Genomic DNA, 15081 nt, shown 5'->3' with positions numbered 1-15081 from the left:
TAGAATCTGATAACTTTTCCTCAGTGCCTGCTTGCCTAGGGCAACAGCTGCCTCACATGTGCTGCACTGACTGACAGGGCAATCAGTCAGATGAGCTGGCAGGAAGTAATACAATGGAGAGAGAGATACTTGGAACTTTGATCTACATTGCCTGCACAATGGCAGCTGGCATCAGATGTGTGCACTCTTGCCCAATGCATTATATAAAATTATGCCAATCACTTCCATATGCCTTTGTATGAAGGGGCAGATATCCGTGTTGCAGCAAAGTGCCAACACACATTCACAGCACACTGTGCTCACAGCCTGTGTGTATAATACTTTGCTACAATGCAGCCACTATGGCATATATTACTTTAGGGAACATTCATGTGGTATGATATTTCAGGCAGCACTTTCATTTAACAGCAAACAGTCTTGCATTCAGTTTTTACATTGCTGTGGGGACCAAAGTGACTGTAGGAAATTGCATGGGAGGGATAACCACCGTTTATAAATTTTTATTCATTAAAATATTTTAATCCTGCCTTCAGCATAACATGCTGGAACAAGTGCATCTCAACTTTAAGCTTTGAAAAGGACAGATGGGGAGGGACAGGAGAGGTTCCAAAGACAGTGTGTTCCAAAGTCTGGTTATTATCACTGAAAAGGCCTTCCCTTGTGCTCCCATCACTGCACCTCTGACAGCTAACAAAGACCACGACCTTGTGCAAGGTTCTCAGTGTGCTGCTGTTGTTTTTTAAATTGGGAAGGTCCTTTGATATCCTGACTCCAAGCCATCTGGAGCTTTAAAGGTATAGCAAGGTACCTTGGGAGAAAAGCAATGACAAACCTAGACAGCATCTTAAAAAGTAGAGACATCACCTTGCCAGCAAAGGTCCGTATAGTTAAAGCTATGGTTTTCCCAGTAGTGATGTATGGAAGTGAGAGCTGGACCATAAAGAAGGCTGATCGTCGAAGGATTGATGCTTTTGAATTATGGTGCTGGAGGAGACTCTTGAGAGTCCCATGGACTGCAAGATCAAACCTATCCATTCTTGAGGAAATCAGCCCTGAGTGCTCACTGGAAGGACAAATCCTGAAGCTGAGGCTCCAATACTTTGGCCACCTCATGAGAAGAGAAGACTCCTTGGAAAAGACCCTGGTGCTGGGAAAGATGGAGGGCACAAGAAGAAGGGAACGACAGAGGACGAGATGGTTGGATAGTGTTCTTGAAGCTACCAGCATGAGTTTGACCAAACTGCGGGAGGCAGTGGAAGATAGGAGTGCCTGGCGTGCTCTGGTCCATGGGTCACGAAGAGTCGGACACGACTAAATGACTAAACAACAACAAGGTACCTTGAATTGATCTTGGAAACAAACAGAGAGTCATGGTAAAACCTAGCTAATGCACTCTGAACACTTTTAAGGGCAGGCCTGTATAGAGAAAATTGTAATTAACCTAGATGTGAACAAGGCACATATATTTATTCCTGGAATTCAGAGCAATATTATGAGTTAGAATCACAAGTGGAAACCTACCTCCATTTTGGAAGCTAGGAAGCCATTCAAGTGGTTTATCGAAGAGAGTCTTTATCACAATTCCTTCTCTTTCTCTCTGACTTTGATGGCAGTCAGTCTTTACTTATTTTTGGTCTTTGACCACAGTCCTCTTTCAGGAGCCAATGCATGTTTTGGGCTGATCCTTTTTCCCACCAGATGCATCTGTCAGGTCTTATCTGTTCACTTTCAGAAGGGTGGACATAAACAGCTGTTTGTTAGGGCATACGTTGTTATGTTTAAATCTAATTGATCCTGCGCTAGCACTGGCAAGCAGCAAGGAGAGCTTTGTATGGCCTGGTAACATGTTAGATCATGTTGGTTCAATGAAGATGTGGAAAACATGCCTATGCCCATTTCCTTTCAGCTGAGCTCTTTCTACCAGGGGAATAATAACCCAAAGTGAGCGAGAGAGACTTCCACCCAGCTCCCTACCATTAGGCAAATTCTGGTTGCTGGGAGACAGTGCCAACATTTTCCTGGCTTTCCCCCTCTGTGTTCCCACTACCTATGTTAACCATGGCCTGGCCTGTATACCACCTGTTGGAATGGGGGGAGGGATTTATTCAATTCACATTTAAAGCCACATTTATCAAATTTGCACTTTCTGAACCAGTATGAGAACCAAAGCATAACTACTGTATCCTCCAAAATTGACACTTACCCAGTTTTATGTTGCAGTTCTCCAACCAACCAATGTTTTTAAAAATCCATATATTAGGTGAACGTGTGTAAAAATGAAAATAACACCCAAAATGCATTATACTGGGGAAAATAGCTTGTAAAAATGTGTACATTGGTCAAAACTGCATACAAAAATGTCTTTATTAAGAGAAATCCACACTGAATTGCTGAAGAATTTTCATGAGCAGAATTTAAGACTGGAAAAATTAGAAGCTGTGAGAACTGAAATTGACAGATAATTCCATTCCTATCTGTAAATGGTGTGCCATCTTGTTCTTTGCCTGAGGTAGCACCTGCCTGGCCCTGACTCCAACCACTGGAGCATCCTACCTGAATCTTCACAGGTTTTGTCTGCAGCGCACTATTCACTGTGTCCCAAAAATTAACTATGCTCTGCCTGCTTCCTTCATTCTGTGATGTACAGCTGTTTGTTCATTTTGGAATATTTATAAACATTACAGAATACCATAGTGATCTACAACAATAAAAAAATTAAGCGAGTAAAAATAAATGAATAAAACAGTTCCCAACAAAAAAAAAATCTGTGTAAGTTCATATTGGGAAACATTTTTTTAAAAAAGTTTATTGATTTTTATCTAAGGCACTTAATCGTTAACATTTCTAAGCAGTATACATAAAAATGATCATACAGAGAATAAACAAAAAATAATAATAAAACACAAACACGACCTTAAAATAATAATAAGTCTTTGTCATGAACCTAAAGTTAACCAAGGAGGGTGCCTGTCTATCTCAGGTGGAAAGGACTTCCATAGGCTTGGGCCCATAATGCTGTTAGCCTCTGAGAAATTGTGTACAGTGCTGGTGTCTGCTTAACTTCAATGGGGCACATGTTCCACAAGGCAGGCGCCACTGCACTTAAGGATCTAGTCTGAGCTATTTATGGACATATATGCTATACATTGAATGAAATACCCATCTCCCCATATGTGGTTCCCCACCACCCCAAGAACAGCATGCACGTAGGCTGGGTGCACACTCAAAGCACATTCTTTCCCTCACAGAATTCTGGGCACAGTAGTTTGTTAAGGGTTGCTGGGAATTGCAGCTACAGAGGGTAAACTATAGTGCCCAGAATTCTTTGAGCGAAAGAATGTGCTTTGGATATGCTTTAAAGGTATAGATTATTATTTCATAAACAATAAGTACAGTTCCCTGTCCTTCAGCTGAGCTTCCTTCCAACTGGTAAGATGCTGCCTGTTCATGACGACCAAAGCTCAGCATTAAGCGCAACTGTAATCTGAGCTCAGAACTGCTGATGAAGTTTCTTCTTTTCCACTCTCTGGAATTTTCTGTCCGATGAGGATCAACCAAGAGTGGGAGGAGGAAAGTCCGCCACTTCTGGAGCTGCATCGTTCAGCACATCTGGAAGCAGTTTATGTAGCTCTCTCCACATAAACTCCAGCAGGGCAAGGTCTGGATTCTGGGTAGCTACGTAGCAGCAAAGGAAGGAAAGAAAAAGCAGTCCCAAGTCAACCACAAAAGAATTTTGAAAGACACTTCTCCATCAAAGTACTTTTGCAGGAATTGCAGAGGACCTTCAAGACTCTCGACTGCAGGATTTCAACAGCGATCCCATGAAATTGGATGTTCTGGAGTGAATGTTTACGGCACTGGACCATCCAGCTACCTAGGGAACTTGCCTTGCAGTTATTTCTTTCTGGAGAAAATTCCCTACTGCCGAGCTGCCTTTGAAAGGTAAAACATTTAATTCTGCAGGAAATTATGGCAGTCACAATTTCCATTTCTCTCCCCCCCCCCCCCGCTGCACTCTCTAGTTTTGTCATACGATCTTGCAATTGCGTCTGGAGATTGTCAATATTCAGTAACCATTTCCCAAGTGTTCCAGTAAATGTATTAAAAGCAATGAGCTGACATGATCTCATTTTCCAAAAATGAAAACTCCTGCCCCCCCCTACACATATTAAACAAATAGTGCTGTGTTTTTTACTATGGGTCTCCTAAAGTTCAGATCCTAGATTTTAGAATCTGGTGCAAGTTACACAGATTAAGGTTGTTTGGTGTGAAAACACTTGTAGCTTCAATGACTGCAGATGGTTTGGGACACCAGCGACGTTTTATTTACTTACAGTAATTATTGAGTAGAATTTCCGTGCCTGAAAATGGAAAATGCATGTTTCTTGCATGCCAAAAAAGAGGTTTCAGATATATGATATTTTCTTGGATCAAAATGAGTTAGTTCTTTGTGCATGTTACTGAAACCTGGTTGTGTATGCAGTTCTGAGAGCACTGTTCCACACAGGGATCTCTCCACACGGGGATTTATTTGTTTATTCTGGTGGTGAGCAAACCCTCCCAAATTCTATCCTTTCTTTTTGGACAACCCCCATGAGAATTACTTCATATCTCTCTCTCTCTCTCTCTCTCTCTCTCTCTCTCTCTCTCTCTGTGTGTGTGTGTGTGTGTGTGTGTGACAAAGAAAGAGAGAATCAGAAAAAAATAGAATTTAGGAAAATAGAACAAAATAAAAGATTTAAAATCCAGATAAAGCTAACATATATTGTTTTTGTTTTTACTAAATCAACTTTAAAAAGTAAGCATTATTGATTAATTTAAAAGTAGGGAGATACATGTCGGAACGAATTTATGCCCTTAAAACTAAGAATCACCACATTTGTCTGAAATGGATTCCAGATATTTTTGGGTAAAGCTGGAGGCCTTCACTGCAAAAGGAAATGCTACCTTCTAAGTTGTGAACTGATAAGTTCCTTGTAACAGAAAGCTTAATTTTTCCTTCTGCAATATTTCAGGAATAAAATCTCTACAGATTTCGGGAACATGTAATTACAGTATTGATGAATCACCATAAGAGACAATATCATCTTATTATAGAAAATCAAATATAGGATCATAAAAAAACTTTTCAAATGAGAATTATAAAAAAAAATATCATAATTTTATGGCTAGAGCTGTGGCAAGTAATGCCATCCCTGAGTAATTTTTTTATTTCCTTTAAATGGTGGCTGAATCTGATGCTGGTTAAATAGCTGAAATCAATGTAAACACAGACCCAAGCAATTATTTCCAAGCACAGTTTTTCCAAAGCACCTACTCTGTAGATAAGACACAAAGCTGAGATTCACAACTACAGGCCTCTATAAGCATAGATGGCATTATTCAGTCTTGTGAAGGCCTTTCATTATCCCCCCCCCCCCGTGTTTTTCCCCTTTACAGAACTTAGTCAAAGTGAGTGGTTGCTAGAGGCAAAGGAAAGAGTTTAAAGAATTAAATGGAACTATGTGGGGGTCCAGCCTTAGGGAAGTTGTTCTATGGGGAGTTGTTCTCTGGGGAACTTTTGCCTTTGTTATGAGGGGAAAAAATGCTCCTTTTCCTTTATGAGGTACCCAAGAGCCCATCCTTTTGTAGGTTCTCTATCGGTAGGAGAAAATAACAGAGACCAACCAGAGAATATTGAGAAGCAAAGCAGCTGGTAAGCCTGATCTTTATTAAAGCTGTTGCAACAGGGTGCTCCCCCCCCCCGCAGGGGGGAGGGACCCCAAGCCATGCGCTCAAGCCCTTATATAGACATTTTAAATTGCCCGCCCTGAAGTCCAAGACCACTGCCAGAAACATCATACATACATCACAGAAGGGGTGTGGGCCAATACCACCCCCTTAATACATCAGAGAAGGGGCGGAAATCTGGGTGTGTTGTTTCTTCCTATCTGCCGGGTTACCTGATTGGATTACCTGGGCATCCTGGCCACTCTTTTGTTGTGATAACTACTCAGTTCCTGAACCCAGGTCACAGGTCTATACCCTATTCATATCTTAAATGTGCCCTTTAGACAGGATTTGTGAAAGAGGCAATGGGGAGATTTCCCATTTCCATCGACCTTGCAGAGAAGTATTTGAGGTCATTTTGGGAGAGAGAAAATGGTTTCAGGACTTTTCTGTAGGTTTCAGACATGTGGTTTACATATTTGTATGTGTTTGCTTGGTACATTTATGAACATCTATTAGACATCACCTTGCCGACAAAGGTCTGTATAGTTAAAGCTATGGTTTTCCCAGTAGTAATGTATGGAAGTGAGAGCTGGACCATAAAGAAGGCTGATCGCCCGAGAATTGAAGCTTTTGAATTATGGTGCTGAAGGAGACTCTTGAGAGTCCCATGGACTGCAAGAAGATCAAACCTATCCATTCTTAAGGAAATCAGCTCCTGAAGCTGAGGCTCCAATACTTTGGCCACCTCATGAGAAGAGAAGACTCCCTGGGAAATACCCTGATGTTGGGAAAGATGGAGGGCACAAGGAGAAGGGGACGACAGAGGACGAGATGGTTGGACAGTGTCCTCGAAGCTACCAACATGATTTTGACCAAACTGTGGGAGGCAGTGGAAGACAGGAGTGCCTGGCGTGCTCTGGTCAATGGAGTCACGAAGAGTCGGACACGACTAAATGACTAAGCAACAACAACAACAACAAATCATATATATATATATATATATATATATATATATATATATATATATATGACCTTAAAATTCTTATAACACCTTATAGGAGTGACTGTTTCTCTCTCCCACCTCCTGGGCCTCAGATATGTTAATCCAGTGTGCCATTGCAGTCCTCAAGCTATATGGCATCTGTAGTTAGATCCTCTACATGTCTAGATATATGACAGATATAGGGGTTACCTGACTGTGCATAACTATCAAAAGAAAGGTGGCTGGTTCTCAGAATCCCCACTCAAAGTTGTAGCTCCCCTTATGGTACCGTTCTCAGACTCAGGCTGAGACTAACATAAGCTCAAGTTTTGCTGTATACAGAGACAATATAGAAATTGGTTCAAGTGTAGATCTATCAAGTCAAAACAAATGCATGTATCAATCTCACAGCTCAGGTATATATAGTCAGGCCATAAGCTGGACCATTCTGCCCCATGGTTTATATTAAGGGATATAACAGAGGAACAAGAAGATTGTGCAGGTGAGGGTAATGGATTCAACCCATATAGAGTAACCTTGCATGAATTGGAAGAAAGCAGATGGTAGGTATTGCACCACAGTGAGGGCTCAGAAAGACGTTCACGTCTTTCCTACATCTTTTCAAAAAGGACCACTTCACATTTGTGGCTCTGTATTGAATAATAAGACCAAGTTATGTTCTTTTCTTAATTTTTTTTAATGGCAGAGGGTTAAATGCATTGCATTTTCTCCTGGAATGCACCTCTGCCTCTGCTGGGTAGATTTAAGATGTTTTCCATTCAAGTCAAAGGCAAAACCTAATGTTATTGGGGTTTCAGCCAGTAACATTTAGTACAGACTAAATGTGAATTATTTTCACCTTCTGATCTTTGTCTCCTATTTCTTCTTTCGACCACAGATTGAGACCAAAAGAAAGGACCGTATGGCTCTCTTACGAAAAAGTAAGACACCTTCGGGGGCGGGGAGTTGATTTAAATAATTAGATTCCTGGTTTGGAACTGAAGTCTGTAGAGGAGTCCCTGCTAGTGGTGGGGGGGGGGGTGAAAAGTTTTTGAATATCTGCAGCGTTGGCCGTAAATGGTTGCAGAGGTTGGCAGCAAGGCAACAGTGAGCAGCATCTGGTGTTCAGTATCAGGACCTGCGATAGCACACTGAGGGAGCTAAGACCTTCCTCTTTCCACCTCATGCTGCTGCTTCCAAGTGGGATGATGAGTCAGCCTAGTAGCAGGAGAAGAAAGGGAAGGAGGTCAGAAATGGCCATCTGCTGGTCTGAGAATCAGCTGCTGCCACCCCATCCTGGCTGACTCTCCACGCTAATCAATAGCAGCAGATTACCAGGCCAGCCGCCTTCCCATGCTCCAAATTGGTGGCAGTCGAAACAGACTGGTGAGGAAGAAGGTAGCCAGTGGCAGCACTGGCAAGTCTGGGGGTCTGGATGCTCAGGGGCAGGGGTCCCAGGCCCGGCAGGTGGAGGAGCCAGGAGCCAGCAGAGCAAGGTGGCTGCTGGGGTGCTTCTGTGGCCTGTTATAGCTATCGCTCTATGGCTGTCCTGGGCTACTCATCCACTGCCTCTTGTCATATTGTAGTTTGCAGTGCCAACTGTCTTTGGCCAAGCAAACTGTAGTGTGATGATACTCTTACGTTTTTATTATATGTAGGAAATCTATCGAGGTTTACTCGATGGAGTAAACCTCATCAAGACCATACTTCTGAGCAAATAAGATTGCACTGTCAAGTTGCAGGCTGAAATACACTAAAGTCCCATCAAATTCTGAGTAAACATGCTAAGGATTGTTACTGTGAATATAATATTATTAACCAGCTTCTTTTCCATTTCAGTTAATCAGATCCTACTGTTCCTTCTTGTTTTGACTCTCTGTGCTATTCTATATAATAAAGTTCACAAGATGCCATCCACCATGCTCAAGAATGATCCAGGTAGGCCCCTATAGTTAGAATCTGTTTCTTTTTGTACATTGCCAAGACTGAATAATTTCTGTTTGTAATACAGGATAATAGAACCCACACTTCTGTCACTTTCCCTGTTGGTATTGTTTTTCAGCTCTTGGTGGCTGACAATATTTCAGGCCTAGTTGCCATATTTCCTTATACTGATGTTCTTACATGGGATAAGAAAGTAACTTTTGCATAGGTGTGAGCGCAGATACAATATCAGAAGGAAATACAGCAGCCAGGAACATCAGGTATACGAAATGTAACAAACCCAAGTGGCACATTAGGAGATAAACATGCCAATTTCATTTAGGCTGCCTTATCTATTTATTTGTTGTTTGTTTGTTTGTTTGTTTGTTGATCTATTTATGCATACATACATTCTATACCACTAAATCAATAAAAAATATATTCTCAAAGTGGTGTTCATAAAATCAATATGAAATTAAAGGTAAAAGCATAAAGAAGCAAAGAACAGAACAACAGAAAGCAGGGTCATGTGGCAAGGTAACCTTGTGTAAATAAAAATGTTTTAAAGCGGCACCTTAAACTAAACACAGAAGACGCCTGCCTAATATATAAGGGCAGTGAATTCCACAAACTTAGATACTCAGATAGAACTGACTTTCAGCAACACTGTCAGGGATTATTTAGCTAACATGCTTGCATTGCAGGCAGGAAGACTAGATACCTCTTGAGGTCCCTCTTAGCCCTAAAATTATATTATTCTGTGTGAACACTACTCTCTACCCCACTCTTTAAGGGACTTCGATAAAGTGCTAGTTGTAGCAGAACGATATAAATTGTGTGTAATAACACATATGGTGGTGGTTGTTACTCTTTTTATTGTTATTCTTACCAGTTGATTTGGAGAGCCCTGAGGAAATGGAAGAAGAAATCCCTGTGGTGATATGTGCTGCTGCAGGCAGAATGGGTGCAGCGATAGCAGCAATCAGCAGCATTTACAGCAACACTGATTCCAATGTCTTGTTCTACGTGGTTGGACTAAAGAATGGCATTCCGCATATCAGGTGAAAATAATGTGATGGGGAAATACAGGGTTCAATTCTGTGCTTAGGATCCAGCAGCTGAAGAGCCATGTAACTTGTTGGATGCCCCATGTGGGAATGGCTGAGGAAGTAGGAGTCCTGCTGGGATGTTGTTTAAGCAGTCAAAAGACAATGAGCTGTTTCCTCAGCTCACGTGCTAGTATGTGACAATGCAGGGCAAAACTATGCCTAATGCTTAGTATACTGGTGAGCCAGTTGAGCAAGGGGCGGAAGATCAAATATCTTCATCCCAGGACCTCGTTGGAATTCCATATGGAAGGTCACACCAGTAAGCTGAAACGCTGGACACTTTAGGTGACTGAAGAATGCCATTTGGAGCACAGAGTTTGGGAGGGCTTAGAAATTGCCCATCATATTTTCTCCCACTTTTCCATATTCCACCGTATTGCAGAAAAAGTACCGTGTGTAGAGAAATGGAGTGGACAATATGACCAGGGATAAGGGGATAGAATGAGCAGCAAGGGATGCAACAAAGACACTCATTGCTTAAGGTGTTCTGTCATATATTCCTTTTTCTCTCTCTTTTGCATCTAGAAAGTGGATTGAAAATTCCAAGCTTAAAGATATAAGGTTTAAAATTGTGGAATTCAACCCCATGGTGCTAAAAGGGAAAATGAGGCCAGATGCAGCACGGCCCGAGTTACTTCAACCTGTGAGTATACAGACGCCCGTAGAATGGGGGTCTCCAAACTTTTTGGGCCAGCAGGCACATTTCAAATTTCTGTGGGCACCAGTCGCAAAATATCTGCCCTGGGGCACATAGCATAACACGAAAGGAGAGGAGTACAGTCATTGCTGCTCCCTTCCCAACCAGCTCATTGTTTGTGGTGGGAAGTTATCTGTGTTCTTCTGGTCCTGGTAGTGGAAAACTATTAGGCAGCGCTGTTGCTGCCTAATAATGGTAGGGAGGACCAGGGAAAATATACACATTCATGGTCTCTTGTACATACAGCGTGTGTGCATGCACACACTCCCTGGACACATACAAGCCACAGACACACATGCATCTCTGTGTCTCTCTCACAGACTTAAGCATTTCACATATAAACAGCCACACATACAAATCTCCCTCACTCTCTTCCCAAATGCATCTCTCCCACTGAGTCTTACATAGATCACACATACACAAACTGCACATGCATCTCTCTCTCTCTCTCTCTCTCTCTCTCTCTCTCTCTCTCTCTCTCTGCCCCCTCTCTCTGCCCAAGTGCACACAGAGAGCATAACGGAGCACACCCTCACCCCATCCAGAAAAGCCCCTCCAATCTCCCTGCAACCAAATCAGCCTGAAATATCAAAAAGATTGACTGGGAGTGACCTAAATCTCTGCTGCATACTGCCTTCATCAGATCACACACCTGTGAGTGATGCTGGGACAAAGAAACAATGGCAACTCCTGCTTTCTGAAAACACAAAGGCTGGTTGCTTTCCCTCCACCACTGAGGATTGGAGAGTTCGTGTTTTTCAGGCAGGTTTGAGTCCAAGAAACATTATTCTTTATAACTTAAACCAGCAAAACACACAGACACACTCCTATGCATTATGTGTTATTAGAATGCACTCTACCCCCAACAGGATATTGCTTGAATGATGAATATTTTAAACTGGGCGTATGAAATATAACGTTGAATGTCTTATGTCTTCTACTTTGCTGACTCCCTTTTTAATTTCAACAGCTAAATTTTGTGCGGTTTTACCTCCCTCTGCTTATTCATGAACATGAAAAAGTGATATATCTTGACGATGATGTGATTGTGCAAGGTAAGTTGTTTGTCCAGAAAATAAGCCCTAGGAGGTTGAAAATCCCAATCAAAGCCTATATTCTGTAGGTCTATCATCACCAAAAATGAGATCTGGAATGGATTCCTTTGCTCAACCCTGTGCCCCAAATTTTGAAAACAGAGGTAGTAATGCTACCAGAGCCATCTTTCCCATAGGGCTCAGTAGTGCGTCGCGCCAGGGCAGCGGCAAGTGGGGGAGCTGCGCGTCTTTGCTGGCAGCCTCCACTTTTCCTTCATGCCCGCCAGCTGCGCCCCCCCCAACCATAAGGCTGGCAGGCGTGCAGCTTCCCTCCCAAGCCTCCTCGGGAGGAGAGCGATCCCCGCAGCGGCTTAGGATGGAAGCTGTGTCCCGCCAACCATAAGGCTGGCGGGTGCGCAGCTTCCCTCCCAAGCCTCTGTGGGGATCGCTCTCCTCCCGAGGCTTGGGAGGGAAGCTGCGCTCTCCTCCCGCAGAGGCTTGGGAGGGGTGCAACTTCACTCCCAAGCCTCTGTGGGGATTGCTCCCCTGCAGCGGCATGGGGGAGAGTTGGGCCCCCCGATGGCTGACAGTGCACAGCTACGGCCACCCCAACACTATCCATGGTAATTTGGGGGCGCTGGGTGGATATTTGCACCCTGGCACCACATCTGCTAAAGCCGGCCCTGAATGCTACACACTGAAATCCTTCGAGGGTAGCAGGTTTTTGCATCAGAAACGGGTGAACAGTAAAGACAGCTAACAAGGTAATGAGTACAGACTTATGGGGCTTTTGAATAAGCCTGGCTTTTCTTTAGGTGACATCCAAGATCTGTATGACACCAAACTAGCCCGTGGGCATGCGGCAGCTTTTTCGGATGACTGTGATTTGCCTTCCACTCACGAAATTGTGAGAAGCATCGGAATGCAGGTAAGAAGTCCTTGCAGCACAAAAAAACTCATGTATTTCCCGACTCATTCTCCTGAGTTCATATTTCTTCCCACGTCTTCTTCACATTAATCTCTGGGACCTGAGGGGGCGGGCATTGGAAAAAATGGATTTCTGGTGCTCCACTGGTATGAGGGAGGCAGGCTGAGAAACCTGGAGATCTTGGGGGAGAGCTCCATGAAAAGCCTGCAGAAAATCAGAGGTGCTTGTCACAAGGTGTTATCAGCACAATGGGAATGAGCTATTTAATTGACTTTCAGGCTGCATAGCCTGTGTGACTCTTTAATACCTGCATCAAGCAATGGATTCTGCAATTATATTATATTTTCCATGTTCATAATGTTGTCTTTCAATCTGTTGTGACCCACCATGATATGAATCCTAATATAATAAAAATAAATACAAGCTAATAAACTTGCCTCCCCAAGTCTACAAACATGTCTTCTGTTCTCTTCCTCCACTACCAACACCTGCCCTGAAAACCGGGGACATGGAATGAGCTAGTACCACTCACATATATAAACTTTTGAGAATATCTAGGTTAATTTATAGTAATCACATGTCTTGTTCTTCCCCCTAGAATACCTATATGGGGTTTCTGGACTACCGAAAACAAACAATCCGAGATCTTGGCATAAGTCCCAGCACATGTTCCTTTAATCCTGGTGTCATTGTTGCAAATATGACGGAATGGAAGCACCAACGAATCACAAAACAATTAGAAAAATGGATGCAGAAAAATGTAGAGTATGTATAAACAGTGCACGCTCTCTCTCTCTATCCTTCCTGGGTCTGGTGTGGACTAGCATACACACTGCAAATTCTCTGCTTGGTGTTCACAGCAGGCTAGCTTGGGTGTTATGCTTGCGCCAGCAATACACTCAGCGTTTGAATGGATCATTAAAAGTGATCAATGTGATAGCTTTCTCATATGCACCCTAGGAGGATGGTACGCTACATACAAGTTGTAGGCTAGATCGATTCTGATGTTTTTTTGTTTTTGTTTTTAAATCTCAGTATCATCACAAAAAGCCCAGTTTTCAAATCAATGATGTAGCAGACTAAAGCCACCCCAGGGTATTGTCTAAAGGCAAATGAGGTCACCAGCTTCCTGAAGCTAAGCAGGTCTGGGTCTGGTTCCAAGATAGAAGAGAAGCAGGTTATAAATGCAAGAAAATTAAATCAGCTTCCTTTTGGAAGAAAGGAATATGCTCAGAGAGCTTATCAATGATAGCACTTATACTTTCATGCAATATTCCAGACTTGCAATCTTAAATTAAAAGGAATCCTACACTTCAGTTACACAACTATTTCAAAAGCTCTTCTCATCTCAATGAATTGTGCTGTGCCATGCTATTCATTGAAAAGGTATTCTAAACAGATCTTTCAATTCCCATTGATATATTTTCCAGAGAAAATCTGTACAGCAGCACTCTTGCTGGAGGTGTGGCCACTTCTCCAATGCTCATTGTATTCCATGAGAAATATTCACATATTAATCCTTTATGGCATATCCGACATCTAGGTAAGTTTGAGACTAGAGTTGTGCAAGCTGAAACAAAAATGCAAAAGGCCTTTAAGGGTTCCTTAGAATATTGTATGAGCGCTGCAACCCCAGAGTCGTCCGTGACTGGACCTAACAGTCAGGGGTACCTTTACCTTTACTGCACCTGTATAGTTTGAAGCTGGGCAGACTGTAAGAGACAGCACATACATCAGATTTCTTCTTTGCAAATTAAATCTGTTGTTCTCCCAAGACTGTGGTGCAGATGGGGCAAATGGGGCATGGCAGGGAGATGAAATCCTGGTACACAGGTAAAGTTCCTTTATGGTGCACAGGTACAGCTTTCTGGAATTATTTAAATATAGCTATGGAGTGTGAACAAGCCATAGTTAAGTATTTACTGTAATCCTATGCCCACTTATTTGGGAGCAAGTCCTGCTGAACTCAATGGGACTTACTTCTGAGTAGACATGGATGGGATGGTGCTGCAAATGACAGAGCATTAAGCAAGTGTTTATGATGAAATGGAGGAGAGCTGCACTATTTTGTTTAAAGAGTGAAGAGTTTTCCAGTAAGGGCTCTATAAAAATCTATCTAATTTCCCCTCCCTATAGGCTGGAGTCCAGATGCCAGGTACTCAGAGCACTTTCTTCATGAAGCCAAGTTACTTCACTGGAATGGAAGATACAAGCCTTGGGATCACCCTAGTGTTCACACTGACCTATGGGAAAAGTGGTTTGTTCCTGACCCTTCAGGAACTTTTAAATTGATTCGTCCTAATAGCTGATGCTGTCATTTACATTTTTAAAGGATCAGGATCAGTCATTTGCAGCATGCACAAGATACTTCATTCTATGCAATATTTTGCGATGCAAGTTCACCTCCTTTGTTGCATATAAAGCTGCTGCATAAGTCTGTAACTAAAAGCATGGCTCAAAACGAAGAGTTCATTGGGGCCCTGATGAAACAATCACAGTTTGGGGAAGCTTCAAGTCATGCCATTAGGGCTACAAGGCTTAGGGAAAGTACTTTATAAAAACAGGGACTACATTTTAAGTCATACTCTGTAAATAAAGTTTGTTTCTTGCTGAGAGACCAAATACTGTTTCTTGCAGACTGTAACACTTTTTGAATAAAAATAAGGTTTACTTTAAGTATACATTATGAAGTCAAA

The 15081-nt window shown here is 42.4% G+C and overlaps 1 protein-coding gene across 2 annotated transcripts; it reads left to right on the top strand.

Moving 5' to 3' along the window:
- The first annotated feature begins 3530 nt into the window (after positions 1 to 3530).
- On the top strand, positions 3531 to 15064 carry GLT8D2 (glycosyltransferase 8 domain containing 2). 2 transcript variants are annotated; one of them, XM_081211328.1, is made up of 11 exons: positions 3531 to 3942; positions 5632 to 5695; positions 7593 to 7635; positions 8534 to 8632; positions 9510 to 9678; positions 10252 to 10369; positions 11394 to 11478; positions 12273 to 12385; positions 12984 to 13150; positions 13816 to 13928; positions 14522 to 15064. In XM_081211328.1, the coding sequence occupies exons 3-11, from the start codon at positions 7617 to 7619 to the stop codon at positions 14692 to 14694; spliced, it is 1056 nt and encodes a 351-aa protein (XP_081067454.1). In that variant the 5' UTR covers positions 3531 to 3942; positions 5632 to 5695; positions 7593 to 7616; the 3' UTR covers positions 14695 to 15064. The 2 variants fall into 2 exon arrangements, with proteins under 2 accessions (XP_081067454.1, XP_081067453.1); XM_081211327.1 differs by lacking the exon at positions 5632 to 5695 and having other exon boundaries at positions 3533 to 3942.
- The last annotated feature ends 17 nt before the right edge of the window (positions 15065 to 15081 follow it).

The sequence above is a fragment of the Podarcis bocagei genome, assembly GCF_964188305.1.
Source record: "Podarcis bocagei genome assembly, chromosome: 10".
Taxonomy (NCBI): domain Eukaryota; kingdom Metazoa; phylum Chordata; class Lepidosauria; order Squamata; family Lacertidae; genus Podarcis; species Podarcis bocagei.
This window is presented reverse-complemented; position numbering and strand designations above follow the sequence as displayed.

Bases quoted from the DNA above. Each gene is read 5' to 3' on its own strand.
- GLT8D2 (XM_081211328.1), top strand. The intron at 8,633-9,509 runs GTAGGCCCCTAT...TATTCTTACCAG, and splicing joins CATGCTCAAGAATGATCCAG to TTGATTTGGAGAGCCCTGAG. The intron at 10,370-11,393 runs GTGAGTATACAG...TAATTTCAACAG, and splicing joins GGCCCGAGTTACTTCAACCT to CTAAATTTTGTGCGGTTTTA.